The sequence below is a fragment of the Natrix helvetica genome (genome assembly GCF_964273705.1).
Source record: "Natrix helvetica genome assembly, chromosome: 5".
Classification (NCBI taxonomy): domain Eukaryota; kingdom Metazoa; phylum Chordata; class Lepidosauria; order Squamata; family Natricidae; genus Natrix; species Natrix helvetica.
In genome coordinates this window covers 32,267,928-32,289,812 of record NC_138551.1, presented here as the reverse complement: position 1 = coordinate 32,289,812, position 21,885 = coordinate 32,267,928, and the positions used below count along the sequence as shown (strand labels likewise).

General features: G+C 36.2%; 1 protein-coding gene across 2 annotated transcripts in view; it reads right to left on the bottom strand.

The window, feature by feature from the left end:
• The window catches only part of PLOD2 (procollagen-lysine,2-oxoglutarate 5-dioxygenase 2), a 64,817-nt gene that overhangs the window by 15,824 nt on the left and 27,108 nt on the right, over positions 1-21,885 (bottom strand). For both annotated transcript variants that reach the window (XM_081954767.1, XM_081954768.1), the window contains exons 4-11: positions 15,618-15,781; positions 11,539-11,651; positions 9,099-9,162; positions 6,821-6,918; positions 6,488-6,589; positions 4,123-4,248; positions 3,153-3,274; positions 1,090-1,194 (exon numbers count right to left, since the gene is read on the bottom strand). In XM_081954767.1, the coding sequence (XP_081810893.1) occupies positions 1,090-1,194; positions 3,153-3,274; positions 4,123-4,248; positions 6,488-6,589; positions 6,821-6,918; positions 9,099-9,162; positions 11,539-11,651; positions 15,618-15,781 (894 nt within the window). The remainder of the gene's footprint in view (positions 1-1,089; positions 1,195-3,152; positions 3,275-4,122; positions 4,249-6,487; positions 6,590-6,820; positions 6,919-9,098; positions 9,163-11,538; positions 11,652-15,617; positions 15,782-21,885) is intronic.

Here is a 21,885-nt window from a genome sequence, read left to right as displayed (position 1 = left end):
TGGCGCAGGGGTTGGATATCTGAGAGACTACTTATTTCCAAAAATTTCTGCCCACCTAGTACATTCCAGTAGTGTAGGTGTGCTCCAGGCCCCTCTCTTAAACTTTGCCATCTTGTGGAACCTAGGAAACATGCCTTTTCTTGCCCCACCCTGTGGAACAGGATTTTCAGATAGATAAGTTCTGGAAAGCTTTAAAAACCTGGATTTGGTCCCAAGCCTAGTTTTTGTTTTGTTTGTTTGTTTGTTTGATGGCTCATGTTTGTCTTTATTTTCTTGGGATTAATTTATTATTTAGTCTGGGCAGTCTAATTCAATGCTTTTAATTATATTTATGTCTTTTCTAGTTTTGCATGCTGCCCAAAGTACACTGATGTTGGGTGGTAAATAAATCTAATATATAACAAGCAAGCAATCAATCAAACAAATAAATAAATAGATATTTATTAGATTCCAGTAGGAATGTATCCTGATAGTCACAGGATTTCAATACCTTTGCCCAGAGAAAGCTGGAAATTCTATATTGTATCAGGTTCATCCCGGATTCATACACAAAGATTTATAAACATTAGAGAAACAAAGAATTATTTGAAATATGATAACTTCATAACTAACAGCTAAATACATGTTATACAGGTACTGTATAAGACCTCAGATATTAACTTCGGCATTTACATTGTAACAACCGAGATAGCTAGAAAGCTCTTCCAAAATTGCCTGGCCAAGTAGACCATGCTGGCTGAGATGGATTAATGGTGGCTATTAACTGTTCATTGCCGTGTAATGAAATGGATTCTTATATTTAGAAGCAAATTCTTTTCAAATAAAATGTTATATAAATGGTTTTTGAACAAGTTCCTGAAAAAAAATTACTGAGAAGGAAATACCATATATTTAGCAGACAGTTATCTTAGTGCAATCTTGTTCACTAAGAGATGTTGACACAGAAAAATGGTAGTATTAGGATTTTCTATAGCACACACTAAAACTAAAGCTGTTTCAAAAAATCATTAAACATATCTAAATGAAAAAAATGAGCTTAGATTTAATAATGTTATCTAACCCAACCAATTCCCCCCATGTTAAACATACCTATTTTGTTCTATTAGAAGCTTCAGAATATTAGGATTTGTTAGAATAACATCTGCATCAATGCTGAAATAGTAGTCACACTCTTTATTCTGTCGACAAATATCCCTTGAAAAATAGAATAGACAGCAAAGCCATAAGGATTTATAAACAAGCCAACATCCAAATTATTCACAATATCTGTAGATATCTATGTATGTAAGCTCTGGTAACTTAAATATTATAACATACTATGTATTATAATATGTTACTATTATATTATATTAATTATTATATTAATTATTTTATTTTATATATAATATTTTATTTTATATATAATATTTTATTATATTCATTATATTACATTATATTATATTATATTATATTATATTATATTATATTATATTATATTATATTATATTATATTATATTATTATATTTATTATATTTATTATATTACATTACATTACATTACATTATATTATATATTTATTATATTTATTATATTGTATTATTAAACTATATTTAAAGTTAATTGTTCAGAAAGAAGACTTACTGAGAAGATTAAATAAAAAAAACCCAAACTGTTACAAGTCATATGCTAGCTAAAGTACCGCAAAAGAAGCATTCAGTGGTAAGACCACTGTGGTTTCTCATGGATCTGATAATGAACCACAGTATGATTCAGAAATGAATTTTGCAACTGTCTGAAAAATTATTCATCTGTAATAATTATTCGCATGACCTTCACAGTAATCTTAAAAATGAGCTATCCAACTTTTGAAATGGAAAAATGACTCAAACAACATTGCTTCTGCATTAGATCTTTTCTTGGCTGTGACGGAATGTCAGGAGAATGTGAAACCATTACAAACAAGATCTAAATCATGGAAAAGTAGAAAGAGTGAAAAGGTCTTCTTGGGTTTGGTACATCAGCTGGAGTAGAAAGGGGCTTTGAAAGGGTTTCAGGTTCTGTAACTATATCCTAATTGCATTAAACTACTTTCCAAGATGCCAAGTAACTTCTGCTTCCTGAAAGAATTAAGTTTAAAGCATCCAAATAATACAAGCTACAGTACTAATAAAAGAGAATATCTGTAGTTTAGGATTGATAAGAGGGGTGCTCGGTGCTCTGTGAGCTTGCTTGTTTTCTTGCAGGCATTTCATTCCTCACCTATGGAAGCCCTCTTATCAATCCTAAGCACCAAGGACCTCGCAAGCTGCAGTACATTTGCTATTGTAGTAGCATTCCAGAGAGGATGTAGAAAGCAAAGGCAAAAGTGGTCCAAATGAGGGTAGGACTACTTGGGACTGTGACTTCTAAGCTGGGAATGTGACCCAACAGATCCAGGAACATCAGGCCTCTCTATCCAAAGAAGTGCAGTGCTAAGACCAGCTACAAACAGCTAAGATAATAAGCAGAACTCTCAAACTCCCAGGCCTCTCATATAGGAATTGAGACTGAAGAAGTCTCCCACCCATGGTGGCTGAGAAGGAAACCTTTTGTTTAATTTTAAATATAAATGTTATTCATATATGTACAAAAAGAGAGATCTTCTGAGGCTTTTTTAAATGGCAGAAGATATGAAATACTCTTTCCAGAGACACTGAACTTATGCCTATTTTAATAGCTATTCAGAGCAGATCAAGACAGCTTTATAATCTTGACTTTTTGTTGAATGCTTTGCTTTGATTCCCTATTTTTGTGATTTTTAAATTTTTGTTTCATTGTTATTACTTGTTTAAATATTTCTAAATATTGAATTTAAAAGACAGTTGCTTTCAAGTTAGTGGAGAAATTTGATAAAATAAACTGAAAATAATGAAGTTAGCAGACAGGCTGATGAATAATGCATCCCATCTGCTCTGTTTCAATATATTTCTCTAACATCCTGAAAAATATATAAATTAAGCAATCCCACAAAGAGAAAATGTGTATGAACACATAACTGATGTACTTAATTAAAACAATTCTTTTTATATATATCCTTTATATATATTTATTCATGTGAATAAAACCCTCTAATCAAGATCATTATCTCTTCTAATATATGCACTGGAAGGATAAATAATTAAAATTAAATTACATTCCCATGTTCCTGGCATTGGCTTGACTCAGATTTTCTTCAGGTCCAACAATTTTTATAGTTTTAATTATATTCTTGGCTTTTTCCCAAAAGTATTTTATAGCCTTTTCATGATAAACCTCCTGGAAATGTTTTAAGAGAGAGAATTAATGAGAAATTAGTAAAACTATACAAGAGCTAAACATGCAGTAAAATAAACAGCAGGCAAAATGGAAACTGAAACGGAAACTCTACAAATGTGGAACAGATTATAAATGGATTATTCTTACTTCAAAATTTTTATGCCATATTTTTCCTCAGAAAACAGTGGAAGTTCCCCCCATGAGATCATATGGAAGACAGACAGACAGAAAGACACACACACAGACTTATTCTAAATATAGAAACAAACAGCCCATGAAAAAGATGATGGTCTTTCAACTGCATAGTGACAACAGCCACTTTCCCATTCTTCCCATTTATGGATGCTTCTACTGCTGCCTGCAGTCTTAGAATCTACTCTCCAAATACCATTACTTTAAAATAACATTGAGGAAACTGCATCAGCTTTGGCTCTATTTTCTCAATTTAATGATGTTCAACAGGAAAATAAAAAGGGATTCAGTTCTCCGACCTGATCCTTTGGTAAAAGTGGATAGTAGGATGTTCAGGATGCAGATAAAAATTCAAATAAAATATTCACCCAGACTGATAACACAATGTTTACTTCCATCCATCTCTACATTCTGTAGTTAGATTGAAAAAAAGTCCCTAAACCAAGGTATAAAGTTACGGCCCCTAGGCTGGATGCATCATGCGCTGGCCATGCCCACACCCAGTTTAGCAAAGGGGGGGGGGGGAAAGTCATGATACGTCACGTGACAATGATGTGATGACGTGAGTTTGACACCACCCTAAACAGTTGGTCTAAATTGAGTCATTTACTGATTTACAAAAATTACAATTAAGTGCCTATTTATAAAATACTTACATTATTATGAATGAATATGGTAAGTTTTTCTTTTGCATATTCCAGATTCAATATTCTGTCTAAACACTTTGATAGGAAAGGAGTTGGTTGTTCAATGAAAATACCAATTGTTACTGCTGGCACCTCCTAAAAACAATAAGAGTAAAGGTACAGACCCATGAAAAGAACTGACTTCAAAATCTTTCATTGTAAGAACAATGAACTACTATTATGAACTTTGAAAAAAAACACTCTCTTCTGAATTAGTATTTTCCACACATTACTAAATACTTTAAATTATACCAAATAATTGATGCATTAAATGCATTTATAAACTACCATAATAATTAGTTTTGCCTGAAATCCTTTAACTATTTACCTAGGAATAAGTTCTATTGGATTTCATGGAGCTTAACTGTTTAGTAGACATGTATAAGATTTCATAGTAATAATATTGGTGCATAGTTTTCAAGGCTTTTATATAAACTATGAAGGGACCCATTCTCAATTTCAAGCGTTGATTTTAATCTTTCTAACACATAATGTAGAATGGCAATCTGAGAGGGAGGAGAGATTATACATTATTATGTGTGGGTTTCCAATACCAACATCAGTAAAGTGGTCTGAGTCCAAAGTTAAAACACAAAAAGTAAAATATGAAACTTAGGTAAAATCACTAGGATTGCATTTGCAAATCCTTTAATTAAAAATAGGCAATGCCATCATATAGAATAAATCTTAAAATCGCTGATACTATTCTTCATCTTGAAATACAGGTTTATGTCGAGAATTTCCCTGTATCTGTTTCAGTTTAATCTCTCTTAATATTATTCACAAAATAACAACAGCAGCTGTGTAATATTTATAGTTGTATGGTAATTTTATGTGGTAGTTTATAACAAACCAGCATAGTCTTACCTAGCTTGGTAATGAAATGTCTTCAAGAAGAGAAGCAATCTCAGAGAAAAAAGAACCTGAAATTCTGCCATAGTTTTCTCTTAGGGTAAATGTTAGTGCTCTGCCTGTGACTGAAAACTAAGCACTGCCCAGAGTAACATGTCATGAAGGGCCTTGTGTACATTATTCACTTCTATCTAAACTTTCTATGCTTTGATCAGAGAAGACAAGTTACATTTTCTATAAAGATTAGAAAAGCTCTGACAAAATGGAGGCAGCAAAAAACAACAACAACTCATTTGCAATCTTTTGCAGAATGTCCATTTGGTGTCTTCTGAGCTTTGGAGGAGGGGACTATTTTCCTTCACTTTTATTATATATGGTCCATGCAGTGGTGGGTTCCTACCGGTTTGGACTGGTTCGACCAAACTGGTAGTGGTTTGCAGCCTGGGTCGCTGGAACCAGCAGTGACCCAGGCCTGCCATCCCTCCAAATTGATTCTCCTGGCGGCGCCATAGGCACCACCATCTTGTTTTCGGTATTTTTATAGCACTGCGCATGCGCGTGCTGCGCAACATGAACAAACCAGCAGTAGCGGCTGCCAGAACCCACCCCTGGGTCCATGAGATAAGAGTTATCATGGAAACATCCACCAGGCTGTGCAGCAAGGTATTAAGTTACTGGGCTTAAGAACGAAATAGAATATTTTGATAGCCAAAAGAAAGATTCTTTGGCTTCATGAGGATCCACCATTGTGCCTCAGTGATTTACCGTACCGAGAAAGAGAAGCCAGAATTGCAAGTCTCCGAGAACTTGTTTTTTGCTCTTGGATCCATTACAATTCTGGTTCCTTGATCCAGTTTTGAAGATTTTTTGAGACATTGAACAAAGTCTGGTTTTTTTTTTTGAAGATTCTGGTGATTTGTTAGTCTCCTCATCTTAGTTAGATGACAGACATCTGAATCATGTGCAGTAATGAGTGGGAACTGGTTGCTTCCACTTTGCTTGAATGTTGCTTTTCTATCTACAATATTGGACTGTACTTTGTTCTTTTTGGCTAAGAGGTAGAAAAAGACGATATGGAGAGAAAAGTTCCAAAGTGGAGGTTCACAATTTTTTCCACACTTCCCTTGCTGCTGCCCCCCCCTCCCAAGACTGTTAGTGTCTGTCATGGGCTCAATCCAGGAAGGTTATTACCTCTCTTGAAATGCCAAGATTTTTTCTAGTAAACTTTAGAAATAGAAGGCCAGGACTGTCTGATGGAGAGAAAAATTTACATTCAGTCCTGAGCTTTCATATATAGTTATAATTATTTTTACATAACAGAAATCAGTTCCCACCATCATTTTATAGATAAAATGGAAGTTAGATAGAGGAAAGAAAAATGAGAATATCTGTTGGATGCAAGGGTATGAAAGAAGAGGAGACTTCTGAAAAGACAGCTGGATCATTTATATATACAGTTCAAGTGCATGCAGCATATACTTACAGACAATGTAGCTATTTCTAACAAATCTGAGTCACAGACACCACATCCTGTTTCACGAGTCCAGCCATTAGGTATATAATTTCCGAAGTAATTGAGATTAAGCTAGGTTACGAATGAAAGAAGAAAAAACAATCAGGTCAACTCAATGGATTATCATTTCTAGCTTTTACATAAGATCTATTCACTTAATGGAACAAAGTGAATTTGATTATGAAATTTCATGAAATGCATTGATCCTTCCTACCACTGTTGCTATGCTACTAACCAATGAACTTCTATTTTATTGCCCTTATGTGGAAAAGCTAATATTGAAATTAAGTGATTTTTACTTACTTTTGTTGGGCCATTTCCATGAAGAGTGACTGGCAGAGTATCATATATAGAATTCCTTGCTCTGGTTCTTCCATCTTCAAATTTCAGAAGAACTTCATCTGCAGCCCATCAAGAAATTAATAACATATCAACTGCTGGTTACTCAAACAAGGATTTTAAAAAACATTCTTGGCAGCTTCCTAAGCAGTGGTGGATTGCCATTTTTTTACTACTGGTTCAGGTGCACGCACAACACTTCTGCCCATGAGCAGAAACATTTGGGTGGGTGGGCGGAGCTTCCCGCCACCGCTACTACCAGTTTGCCCGATCCAGGCTGAACTGGGAGCCTCCCATCTCTGTTCCTAAGCATCCATAGTGTCACCTAATTTTGTAATTTTCTAACTACTCGTTACAAAATTCAAAAATACTATATATATATCATAAATGATACTAAAAAGCCATAGGCATTAAATGTAATAATTACTAAAATATTGAAAGAATAGTATTATACATGAGTAACTCCACTACCTTCTATTAATATTGGAAGGGGGGAAATTAACATCTATTCAGATTTTTCTCAAATTCTGTGGAAAAATTATAAATTAGCATTTCTCCCCTCATCTATTCCTTCTTTCTTCTATTTCCATGACTATTGTCAGGAAATGAAAAACTGGATGATATTGAAAATACTTTTTAAACTTATGTTCAATTAATTACAAGCCTTCTTATTGAAATATTTTTGGTAAAGAAGTGAAGCATATACCTCAAGCTCTGGTATCCATGCCCAATAATTTCATACAAAATGTTGAAATCTTCAAAGGGGAGCTTCACTATAAAATTTGTGATGCAACGTGGCAACTTCATATTTCCAGCATTCTCTCTCAATACTTATAAAAACTAAAAGAACCTTCCATGTTGATGCAGTTCCTGAGAAGACCTGTTTCTCAGCTCTAGCATGTGACTAAGACAAGAGATGAATTCTGTGGTGGCAGCGAATCATGCATAATGCAATATTAAAATGCGAATGTGAACTTTTTGGCACTTGCATTATAGTGCTGCATCCAAACATTATGTAGAGGGTAAGTAGTTAAAATACCGTATTTATTCGAGTATAACGCGCAAAATTTTGTACTAAAAAAAGGAAACAAAGTGTGGGTGCCCGTTATAAACGAGGGCTGGGGGGGTGGCAGTGGCGGGAAAATTTACTTGGCATACTCGCAACTCAACTATAGGCGGCAAGGCCAGGGTCGGCTTGCAGGAGTCCACGGCCTCCCCTTTGCTCCCGACTGAGGCTCCTTGGCACATGGCGGCTGCGGGGGGTCCCATCTTTTTGTCCCAGTGGGAGACAAAGGAGGGGAAAGGCGGCAGGCAGCTGAGTTGCGAGTATTGCCGCCGCTGCTGCCGCCGTTCACAGGACCCGCCTCTCACCCTCTTCCTTCAGTCGGCAGGATCTCGATCCGTCTGGAAGGGGGCGACCGGGACTCGGGAATCCCCCCAGGCACCATGGCCAAGGGGGCTTCGTCGGAGAGCGGAGGTGGCGGCGGCGGCGGCAGCAGCATCTACAGCGTATCGGTCGAACCGCAGGACAAAAAGACGGGACCCCCCGCAGCCGCCATGTGCCAAGGAGCCTCAGTCAGGAGCAAAGGGGAGGCCGTGGACTCCTGCAAGCCGACCCTGGCCTTGCCGCCCCGCGAGAGAGAGACTTGGACCCGGCAGATGGATTTCATCATGTCCTGCATGGGCTTCGCCGTGGGGCTAGGCAACGTGTGGCGCTTTCCCTGCCTGTGTTACAAAAACGGGGGAGGTGAGCAACCTGCGGCCGTGAGGGCTGGGTGGAAGGGATGACGTGGGGGGGGGTCTCCAGGATTTTTGTCAATTACAATGCTTGGTGTGAAACAAAATTTTATACCGATTTTTAATCAAAAATTAGGGGGTGCGCGTTATACACGTGTGCGCGTTATACTAGAATAAATACGGGTAGTTAAAGTGTAGAGGTTGTGTCATAATATACAGCATATGCTTAGCAATTTTGATGAAAATTCCACTGCTGCAGATTCCCATTTAAGAGATACTATGAAAAGTTGAAGTGATATGAAGTACTTCATGAAGGCAAATAGCATTTCTTCAACTATGAGACTGAATTTCTTATATCTTGGGCTAGAATTACAATATTGGCAAAGAAGAGGCAATACTTGTACTGTTTGTAAACCACCTAGAGTCACCTCCAATGAGATGGTAACATATGATGAATGAATGAATGAATATTTCATCACTTAACATGTACTTTTAACATACATACCAACAGCTCCATTTAGAGTCTGGAAAATATTACATTTGTGATCCAAGGTAATATTGATACGTTCCTAAAGTACAAGAAGAGAAAATATGGTAGAAGTGACCCCCTAAAGTAAAGACCAGTTTAAAACTAAATTTAAATAGTGTTATATAATGACCAGATGTTTCACTGGCAATTCTTTTAAACAACACACACACACACAATTTCTTTTGCAATGTTCCATAGATCATCATGTTCATAATTCATCATGTCATCCAGACTTACCCTCATCAATAATATATACTTTGTTAAGACATTGTTTATATGTCACTAATACCAGAGATTTGCTTTCTGTTCCAAAGGCCAAGAGAAGTTCATGACTTCTCAGAGAACAGTGACTTGGCAGTATAAAGTACAAGAATATCTGCCAAATAATACTAACAGATTACCATCTTGAAAAGATCAGAATAGAAAGTTGAAAGTAGACTATGGATACAGGATATGTTAAGACTGCTACATAAATTAATCTTGCTTATTTGTGTTTTTCTTAAAAGGGTAGGAAGACCCATTTCTAGAATCCATAGATCTGCCTTAATTCAAATCAGTGAAAGAGCTATGAGATAATTTTAATATCAATGGCTAATTCCATTCCATCTTAAAATCTTCATGTAGGGAAGGAAAAATAAGTTCTTAGGTTGAAGTCTACATCCCAGTTTCAAAACATAATAGACTTCAGTAAAATACTAACGTATTTTTCGGAGTATAAGATGAAAGAGAGAGAAATACAGTAGGTAGGTAGGGAGAGAGAGAGAAAGAGTAGGTAGGTTGATAGGTAGAGGGATAGAGAGAGAGAAGTAGAGAGAGTGAATTACAGTAAGTAGGTAGGGAGAGACAGACAGTAGGTAAGTAGGTAGATGTTTCCAGGTGTATTTATCCATGTGCTGGAGAAGGAAATCGCTAACAATCTGCAGCACCTAAGACTTTGTTTCTGCTGGCACAGCACTTGATCAATGTAATTCTCATCAATCGGTTAAATAGTTTTCCAAAAGGAAAAAAGTTTTTGCACTCTGTAAACCTCCCAAAAACGGCCCGTTTTTAGCGAAAACGGGCCCTTTTTTAAAAAAAGGCATGGATAGCCTTGGGAGGCTTGCAGAGTGCTCCTGCGGGATGGGAGGGAACGAACAAAAAATGCCCTGTTTTTTGTGAAAATTGGCCTGTTTTTTGTCAAAAAAATTGCATGCATAGCCTAATGGAGGCTTATAGAGTGCTGCTGTGGATTGGGGAGGCAAAAAAGGCCCCGTTTTTGCTCATTACTGCCCTCCCCAATCCCCAGGAGCTCTTTGAAAGCTTCTATTAAGGGTATGCACGGCCATTTTGGTGAAGGGGGTGGGGCTTCCTTCAAATACTGTATTCGATGTATAAGATGCACCCAGATTTTCAGCCTCTTTTTTGAGGGAATAAGGTGCGTTTTATACTCCGAAAAATACGGTATATTTTTCCTCCTGGAATATATTAATTGTCCTAGAGTTATGTGTCATATTCTGAATCTCCAGAAAAATTGATGGGAATGCTAGAGGCTGCATTTAAATACTTCAGAAAGTAGACATTATATATCCCTTATCTAAATCTTAACAGCATGCATTGTTAAACCATGAGCAGTAACATGACAGTGATCTCAATGATCATATCCAAAATACAGTGCAAAACATTCCAGTTTTCCCAATGATTTTTAACTCACTTCAGATATCTATCTTGAGCATAGGAATTGCACACACCAATTCCAGCAAGAAAAATTGAATTCAATTTATAAGAATAGTCAACATAATTATCCCTAATTTAAATAAAAATATATTCTTACCATAATCATTTAACTAGCTGTGCAGGAAGCTGCACCACAAAAACTGTTAAATTTTTATGTTTAACATTTGAGATACTGTAATTCTGCCACAAGTCCCTTTTTTTTCCTTGTCTCCTTTTTATGTAAAAATTCATCTGATTATATTCCCTGCATCCAAAGTAGCAAGGTGTGATCCACAATATTTCTAATCCAATGAAATGGTGAAATAAATTACGTCAAAAGATTCAGGACTATGCCTATCAGTTGAATACTTTTCAAAAAGCAGAAATGAAGGAGACAACATTTGGTGTTTTGACAGAAATCAGCAAGACAGTCTTACAACTCAAAAGCAGATTGAATTCAACCAAGCTATGAACATGATAATAATCTATAAAATGTCCCCGAGAGGTGATAGACATCAGCAAGGGTTACTGACGTTTCCATTCCAAGATTCTTCACTTATCTACATCATGTGACCTAGAACAAAGATACTTTTATGGAAAACATTGCAGAAATGATGTTATGTTTTCCCAAAGTTGTTTAAAAGTAAAATTTATGTGAACGTACCCCAAATAGTAAGTTTAATACATTATCTGCAGAAAATTACAATCATTGTATTGTACTTACCCTCTTCAGTGGATCAATATAAATTTTTGTATAAAAAAGCTGATCATCATCACTATCTTGGAGGTCCCATTGTTGTACAATATCATTTACATTCGGCAAATAACCAATAAATCCTGAAATAAACCATAACAAACAATTTGATATTTTCTAGGACACCTAAACTTTAGGAAAATTCTAAAAACCTTTTTGGAGAAGCTGCACCCAATTTGTTTCTGGAGATTTCTTGATATTTATTTCTTGAAATACATTTCTCTTATTTCTTGCTCCTAAATAGGAAAACTATTCTAGGTAGTATTCTAGTTCTGCTATTGTGTGATAGAAAATGGAGTTGAGATGATGGCCAGACACCAGTGGTGGGTTCCGGCTCCCATCACAACTGGTATGCCGCGTGTCCTTGTCGGGCACGCGTGCTGTGCACGCCACTACCCTGCAACACCCACCTGCTCGGTGGAGGTTGCGCAGGCGCTGCAAGCTGTGCGCGAATGCTCAATTGGCCCGGTTGCTTCAAAAACTGTTAAGATATGCGGGCGAGCGGGTGGGCCAAACGAGCCACTGTACCGATACAGTGGCTGCTGCTCCCGCCTACTACCAATACTGCCATACTGGGCCATACCAGAACCCACCACTGCAAGACATCCTCTAAGTTGGTTTAAGTGAGTCACAAAACCAGTGTGAAGTCATTCATACATAGCAAATGAAATCTGCTATTAAATCCTACACATTTCTAAAACTATCTGTAAGAAAGGGTCTTAAACCTTAAATTAATATTTTAATTTTCTGGGTTCATTATTGTAAACCATTTGAATACCTAGGGCAATAAAAATGAGCAAAGCAAAACAAAGTTAACAGAGACATGGGACTTTCTTAGATATAAGCGTGCATAGAATCATAGCTTTAGCATACCATGCTATACACAAGACACCTTGTAAATCTAGCCAGTGTAAGAATTCAGCAATCTCATATAAAACCTGAATGGGAGGGTTAGGAATTGAAAGACATGATGCATATACAAGCCTGGTTAGCAAAATATCTCAGATATTTTTCTGGTAAATCGTTAGTAGTAACTCAAAGTTATATGTCAGCCTTATTTAATAGCAAAATAATTTATATAATTTAAAACACAGATGTCAAACTCTGGGCATTACATTGTCATCACGTAATGTATTGTGACATTTTCCCCCGTGTGGAGCTGGTGAGGGCTTGGCCTGCACATGATTCATCTGGTCTGCAAGCCACCAGTTTGATACCCCTGATTTAAAATCTTTATATTCAGTATAAGTTCTCTTGAAAGTCTTCAAAAAAAATTGCAAAGATGATTCGGAATTTCAAAATAACAAATATAAACCAAGCATTTTGTTCAAATAAGCAATGTTGTTTATATAAACAAATATTAATGAAGATAACCTACAGATGCAATTGGAAAAATCAAATCTTTCCTAATGAATTCTATTGTTGATTTATGGTTTGTTTTCCTAAAATCAGGCACCAAAATAGCTCACAGCAGTTCCATTTTCTATCATTCTTAGTTCAAATGAAATAAAATCAGTGTGCCAAATATCCCATGAGCTTCATTCACCTATTATTTATTCTTGAGAAACTTTACACCAACAAAAATCAGTATAACAATTGACTGCCTACTTCTGCTCTAATGATATCATCAGTTGATCATTATTTGAGCTGGAGAAAAAAAAATATGTCTTAATACAGCAATACAAAGATTAATTTGTTTAAATATATGAGCATACTTTTGAATTATACACCCCAAACCTGGAACTTATATAAATAAATTTGGATTTATTGAGCATTGAGGAATTAAAGAAGATCATTACTTTATCTTGGGAATATATAGTATTTCAGATTTACAATCTTGGATTGCAGAAATGCAATCAACTTTCTATTTATGAGGTAGTTCTGCCTTGACATAATAGAAGGCTGATAAAAATATTTCATGTGATTAAATTATTAGATTTCTTTAAAAAAGAAGAAGATGAATAATTATGATATAGCAGATACACTTTTTCTTTCTTCCAGTCAATCATGTTTGATCATTCCTGACTCCATTTGCTGGAACCAAAGTCTCATGAATGCCTGGTGGAGGGATGGCATGGTAACAAACCTCAGGTGGAAAAACTAAAATAATAAAGTAGAGTAAAAGACTGTAACCTCTCGATCTAAATAATGCCTCCCTTAAAATATATATGGCTTAAACCCCCACAGAGACATCCTAACTTTGTTCAAATAACAGAAGATAATAAATCGTTCAGTTTCCATTTTAAGGTTAATCTACTCTATTAGCACTGAAACTAGAACATCCTACCAAATTTATAACACTAGATTACAAGGATGGTAAAGGTTCCCTTCGCATATATGTGCTAGTCATTCTGAACTCTAGGGGGTGGTGCTCATCTCCATTTCAAAGTCGAAGAGCCAGTGCTGTCCGAAGACATCTCTGTGGTCATGTGGTCCGCATGACTAAATGACAAAGGCACACGGAACACTATTACCTTCCCATCAAAGGTGGTCCCTATTTTTCTACTTGCATTTTTACATGCTTTCAAACTTCTAGGTTGGCAGAAGCTGGGACAAGTAACGGGAGCTCACTCCGTTACGTGGTGCTAGGACTGCTGGCCTTTCTGATCTACAAGCTCAGCCTCTTAGCCACTGAGCCACTGTCTCTTCATTACAAGGAAAAGCACACACAAAAGCTGATGTAGCAGGGAGAAGTGTGCATGAGATAACAAGACAAAAATATGTATGTATGTATTAAAAATGTATTAAGATAAATTCTGGCTAGTCATTAGATGACAGATGACCAAGCAGCCAGCAACCATTTTCATTTCTTGAAATGTTACAGAACAAAGCTATGTCAGAAACATTGAGAAATTCAATTCAGCCCAGGAGAGGACAAAGGAGAAGATGAATCATTCCAGTACAGAAAGATTGTAGTTTCTATATTTAATCATCTTTGTTAGTGTCACATAATAACAGGCTATCTGTGAAAACTATTGTGTACCTTGCAGTTAAGAGTATTTTTAGGAATGTGCAAATTTACCTATGCAATTTTCTTTGCCTGAAAAGCATTCTGAGACATTTCTGAAACATTCGTCAAATGAACCAGTTGTGTAAGAAAACAATCCTGTGTTGTTTTATAAATAGTATGTCAAATGAACCAGTTGTGTAAGAAAACAATCCTGTGTTGTTTTATAAATAGTATGTCAGTTTCTGTCAATAGCAGTGATCTTCAAAGTTGGAAACACTAAGATATGTGGATTTTGATCCCAGAATTCCTTAACAAGCATAGGGAATTCTAGGGGATCAGGGAGTTAAAATCCACACATCTTAAAGTTGCCAAGTTTTAAAAACACACTTTGTCCTGCTTTTCTTCCTTTGTCTTCCTTTTTTTTTGGACTACTTCATCTCTTGTTGATAAGGAAAGGAGATGAGAAATGAAATAAACTTATCTGAAAATATTCTTACTAATAATGTACATTTTGTCTTCAAAATGTTTTGTTAAGGTAATGATGATTTAATAACTGACCGGCTGCTGTAATGCTATAAACCAAGATGATGAAATGAGAATGAGTCAGCAGGGTTACTGTCTCTTTAAGAAGCTGTCTATATAAGGGAGGTCATGTGAGAACATCTCTCTCTCCTCATGTTCTATCTCCATTGTAGTTTTCTGTGTACCTCCCCATGTGTGCTTCCATATTATAGTTGAAAATTGATTGCCTGGTTTTGCCTAGTACGTGTATGTATATATGTGCCTTGTAGATAAATCACTGTTTGACAGACAAAACCTATGTGTACTGAACTTTACTCCTGGGTTATCTCAAAATTGTAGTCACTATTTTGACTACGGGTTATGGGCCCAGTCCAGAAAGAAGGCCAGAGTGACAAGAGGAACCATAGAGAAGAGAAACCCAGAGCCAGATGGGCTGTGCATCGTGGTTTGTTAGTCGTTAGTGCTTATGAAAGAAAGCAGGCAAAATGGCCTCTGTCGGTATAATTAACAAAGAAAACAAATTTGCACCATTTCCATTTTTCCAAGAGTACTTTTGCTTTCGAAAAATACTACTTACCTCCAGAATTAAGGAATCGTTTTCCACTGCGGACAATCGGGTATTTGTCAGACAATTTTTTATCAGGCCATATCAAGCCATCTGCTGCAAATACAACTTTGTGATTAACTTGCTGGAATTTCTTCAATAATTCCTCAGGTCCTCCAGCAAATATAACATCGTAGCTGAAGTTTGAAGACAGTAGAAAAAGTGACTGTTAAAAAATATTTCTACATTTTGATAGCAGCATTTAACATTGAAATAAAAGAGAACAATTCTATCTTTATAAGTGTAAGGATTCAGATGTTATACAGATGTAAGCTTTACATTTAGAAAAATGAGACTACTCTACTTTTTTCCCCACCTCATTCACTTAGCCTTAAATAGAATCAGGTTACTTCTAATTCTTCATTCAGAACAAGTCATGCTTTTGAAAGGAATATATAGGTTAGCCTTTTTGTCTATTTGCTTCCACCCATTTATTGCTGCAGCCATTTTTTCTCATCTTAATGTACTGTATTTTTAATATTGGAGCCAAAAGGAAGAAAAAAGATTTTCTGAAAGAATTGTAGATAAATAGCATGGAAGGGAGACCATTTACTGTGCTTTTCAGTATGCTCCTTCTACTGCTGAGAGCAATGTGCAGATTCCTCACAAGTTTTCTTCCCCGTACATTTAATTTTTGCTATATTTCCACATTCCTAAGAAATACCATTCAATTCCCCATGGTGTGTTTTATGAGTTTACAATGTTGTTAGAGGTGGTACAGCTCAAGCTGTTATCTTCTATTATACAATTTTCCCCACACTCTGAAGCTTCCGTGGCTTAGTCTGAAACATGTCATGTAAGGAATTCTTTTAGGAAGCAGGGAAGCCAGAGCAGCTGCAAAGCTACCGAACAGGAAATTCTTCCATCCTGTCCTATAGCTCCAAATTCCACTCAGGGTAATTACATGATATTACATGAATTACGTAATATTATTTACTATTGCTATTTTAATATTTTTATCATTTTTTTTCCTTTTTATTGTTCTAAGCCACTCAGAGTCGTCCCATAGCGAGATGGGTGGCAAATAAATTTAACAAATAAATAAACAAACAAACATTTCTTCTTTGAAAGAAATTTCAATGGCAAATTTTCTTTCATTCAACCTAAATCAGGACTGATGGAAAAAATGAATGTAAAACACTGGACATTGGGTATAAGGTGCTCTGTGTTTTACATGCCCAGAAAGAAATCAGTTGAGAACAGTTTCCAAAATAGTTGGTTCTTAAACTTTAGCAATAGCACTTAGATTCATATACTGCTTTGCAGTGCTTTTACAGCCCTCTCTAAACAGATTACAGAGTCAGCATATTGCCCCCAACAATCTGAGTCCTCATTTTACCAACCTTGGAAGGATGGAAAGCTGAGTCAACCTTGACTCTAGTGAGATTCTAACTGCCAAATTGCAAGTAACCCAGCAGTCAGCAATACAATACAATACAATAGCAGAGTTGGAAGGGACCTTGGAGGTCTTCTAGTCCAACCCCCTGCCTAGGCAGGAAACCCTATACCATTTCAGACAAATGGCTATCCAACATCTTCTTAAAGACTTCCAGTGTTGGGGCATTCACAACTTCTGGAGGCAAGCTGTCCACTGATTAATTGTTCTGCAGAAATAGCCTGCAGTACTATATTCTAACCACTGCGCCAGTTTGTATGCTCAAACAAATCCCAGATAGATAATACGTAGACACTCAAATGTGAGTTATGATCTATGCAGATTGAGTCTATGATTTTATACAGTTTTCTTCTCTGTCAGCTCCAGAGCATTTAAAACAAAACTAATGAGTTGTTTCAGCCATGGTGCTACTGATATTAAAGCAGAAGTGTATATGTGTTTTAGACTGAAAGATTACTTTAGTGTATTTGAAAATTCTACTAGATGGTGTGTTTTAAAATGGAAACAAAAATTAAATTTGATTTAATTATAGTAAATGTAAGTTTAATTATAATTAAATTTAATGAAATATCCCTCTCTCTAAAAATTCCAAACTAGCAACCATTTTTGGAATTGATCTGAATGGTACATCTTGTTAGATGTTAGATTTTATTCTGTGTATGTAGCTTCTAAAAACCAACCTCCGACTTTGAATATGAGATAAGCATTTCTTGGAGGAACCAACTATAAATGGCTTAGATTAGGATGGATCTCACCTAACAACCAGTGGGATTTGAAGGCAACTGGGACTGCTGGGGTTTTCATCCCTGCACAGTCTTGTGACATCAAACTTTATGAATGTATCATTTAGTAATGGAAATTCTAATGGAATTTCCAATGGAAATGGAAATTTAATACAATGGAAACTGTATTACTATTGTAACCTGAGGACTAGCAATATTATATGTTGTAAATCTGCAGCTGCAACAATTTAAGAAAATTACTCTTCTGTGCTCTTTCCAAAACTTCTGAAGAAAAATATTCCTATAGAATCTGAGAAGCAACATAAATGCAATGGAATGTTGTCTTACAATCATTTTTCATCTTAAGAGTTAACATTATGTTTGCAAACAATTATATCAGAAATTTGTACTGTCTTCAATCAGGGCTCATCTCAATTGTGGGATTATGGTTGTTGTTGTTTTAAATAGATACTTCAGAAAAAGATTGTTCATGCTCATTTTGGTAGAAGAACAATTTGGCATGATACTGTACCTCTGCAGAAATCTACACTTATGATATTAAATAACCCACAGAAATTTATGCTGTTGTACGGCATCAGAATATTTCTTTTAATTCACCATGGAAAAAAGCCTACAAAATTGCTAGGATTTGTTCTGCAAACTCATTAAAATTAGAGAAGCATTAGAATAGTGTTTCTCAATCTGGACAACTTTAAACTATGTGGATTTCAATTCCCAGAATTGTCGGACTTAAAGTTACAGCTGTGTGGACTTTAACTCCCACTATTCTGGGAGTTGAAATTCACATAGCTTAAAGTTGTCTATGTTGAGAAATATAGCCTAGAACAGTGGTGGGCAACCTTTTTTTTCAACTGAGCCAAATCTCGCCAAAACCACGATTGAAATTTACTTTGAGAGCCACATTTTTAAAACCGAAAATACATAGGATGGTACACTGTTTTTAGTTTCAATAAGTTTTTATTGAGAATATTCTGCATGCAAGTATCCACATAGGTCGGGAGGATACAAATAACACAACTAATAAAACAAAAACTTTAGAACGATATTATTTATCGATAACGTTAAATTCCGTAAAATTTGCCTTACAATGTAGAGAAAATTACATCCTCACATTGACTGACAAAGTCACAACCACTAATGTGAACATTGGCCTTGCATTTCCTTGGATAGTTTGAGTAAGTCAGGTTTGTATGTTGTTGTTTTTAATTTCATCTCTCTCTCCCACTTTCTTTTTTTCTTTTTCTTTCTCTCTCTCTCTCTGGCTCTTTGTCTCTCTCTCCCTCCCTCCCCCATCTCTGTCACTCTGTGTGTGTGTGTGTGTGTGTCTGTCTCTCACTCACTCTGTGTGTGTGTCTGTCTGTCTCTGTCTCTCCCTCTGTCTCTCTCCCCTCCCTTCCTCTCTGTCACTCTGTGTATGTGGGTGTGTCTGTCTCTCACTCATTCACTTAATCACTCACTCTGTGTGTGTCTCTCTGTCTGTCTATCTTTCTCTCCCTCCCTCCCACTCTCTGTCTCTCTCTGTCTGTGTGTGTATGTGTGTCTGTCTGTCAGTCTCTCTCTGATTCCCTCCCTCACTCCCTCTCTCTGTTCCTCTCTCTGTCTGTCTTTCTCACTCACACACACACACACACACACACACACACACACTGTGGTCACCTTGTTGAGTGTTCCAATCACATTTGAAACACTCAACAACTGGCCTGCATTTATGGTATTTTGCAGCATTCTGCAGTCATAGGACCAAAATTGGTTGTCACTCGCCCGGGCTTTTGCAGAAGCTTCCCTCCGGAGTCCGAGAGGAGGGAGGGGAGCGGGCACCCGGCACACAGAAGAGCCGCATTAAAGGGTGTAAAGAGCCGCATGTGGCTCGCGAGCCGCAGGCTGCCCACCACTGGCCTAGAACATGATCCATCAAATGACCCAATCCTATTAAACCAAATCTTTACTCCAGCACCTTTGTGATAGCTGTGCTGTACTATATTGTAACTATATTGTAGATGCAAACACAGCATCTACATAATCCCTTGCAGTTTATACGTTCAGTTTTCCAAATGGATAGGGGTTTTTTTGTAATCATGAAGCAGAATAGCAGAGTTGAAAGGCACCTTGGAGATATTCTAGTCCAAGCAGGAAACCAACTGAGACAAATGGTTTGTCCAATCTCTTATTTAAAACTTCCAGTGTTGGAGCATCCACAACTTCAGGAGGCAAGTTGTTCGGCTGATTAATTGTTCTCACAGTCAGGAAATTTATCTTTAGTTGTAAGTTTGTTCTATCCTTGATTACTTTCAAACAAATAGGACTGTGCAGAATTATATTCTTTACCTATTTCTATTTTCTGCTTTTAACAACTCTACCTTTTTAATCTTTCACATTGCATTATCTCACTGCTTCTCCAGTTGTTTGAAATATTTCTGTCTTTTTTTATTTTCATCTTAGTCTTGTCCATGAAACAGAAAATGTAATTTTGTTTTGAACCTGAAACAAACACAGAGTGTCTCTAAAGTCCTGCCAAAATATTCTTGGTTAGCCATTGGCCACAACTGGCCAAAAATAAAAAAGAATTTGCAGAACTCTTTGTGCTGTTTGGATTTTGGCTAAAACAAAAGCTGCAGGGACCTTGGAACAATCTCATAGTGTAAGAAGGGCAAGGCTATTACACATCCTCTCTCTGCTGTTCTCCCAATGCAACATATCCCAGCACTTACAATCCCCTCCAGATCTTTTCTTTCCCTTTTTCTGCAGTCAATGATTTGGGGAGGCATACTTCACATCTTTTTTTTTTTACATCCTCCCAGCTGCTATCACTCATTTCCCAGAATTGCACTTTCCATTGCCATCAATATTCCAAAGCTTTTCCTTCCCTAAAATTTTAATGCTTCGCCCTTGCCATTTCCATTTCCCCCCTTTTTATTATACTGTTGTTATATTGTTTTGACACAGTGATATTTGTACAGCATTAATTAAAATTACTAACATTCTATTGTTTTGATAAAGTATTAGAAATAAAAAAGAGAAAGAAATGGTCTATCACTAGTTAGAATATTGATATTACAGGCATCTGACTTTTTCATACGCTATTGAGTAAGATTAAAAAACAAAAACTGCTGCAAATCACATTAAAATATGTTTTTAATGCTATAAAGGTTCCGATCTGGAGCTAGTTATTTAGCATTGAAGCCTCCATTCTATAATTTCTAATGAAAGAAAAGAAAAAAAAAGATAATGAAAACCAATTTAGCCAGAATTAGGAGGAGGAGGAGGATTATTTTTTACTTTCCCCATTTTTATGTATCTATTTAGTAGCACAAATACCAGCATATCAAGGAGGACAGCCAAAATAAACTCTTTTTGGTTACATGCATGGTAGTTTTGTTCTTCAAAAGCTAAAACTTACATTATATCCATGACATATGCTATGGAGCAACCAGTCTGTAGAAGTAACTTTAAAATCCTAACCAGTTCAGAATTTTGTTACAACACAAATGCAGCTATTTGAATATTAGCATCCCTTTCAATGGAGAAATTTGGGTTATCAGTAAAAGACAATAAGGTTTCTCTTTCCAAGCTAATCTTAATACCAAGCCTCAATAATTATCAATCTAATATTATGAATTTATCTATGGTGTAAATAATGTACAATATCTAGATGATTTAGAAGGGAAGTATGCTATCAGGTTTGAAAGTGAGCTGAGTGACTTTTTCCCAGTTGTTATTTTCTTTCTCTACCATCTATAGATATAAACTGAAGCACGTAATAATATAAACAACATCACCTGATATAAGGTGGGTAGTTAGGATGTAAATGCCTATTGAGTGCTGGTTCAAATCACAAACACATATTTGGTGAATTTGGGTTATTTTCTATCTCTCTTTCCAGTATAATTCAGAGTAAATGTTAAAGCTTTTAAATCAGAGTATGTTGCCTTAGGTTTTTAAGAGAGTAAAAATAAGACAGAACCACGGGACTAAAACTGAATATACAGGCTGTATATGATCCTATTATTACAATGGTTGGAATCCTAAGTTTCACTTAAAAGCTGAAAAGAATCTCAAAAATCAAATAACTTTCATTAAAATTTTCTTTTGAAAATGCATTAAT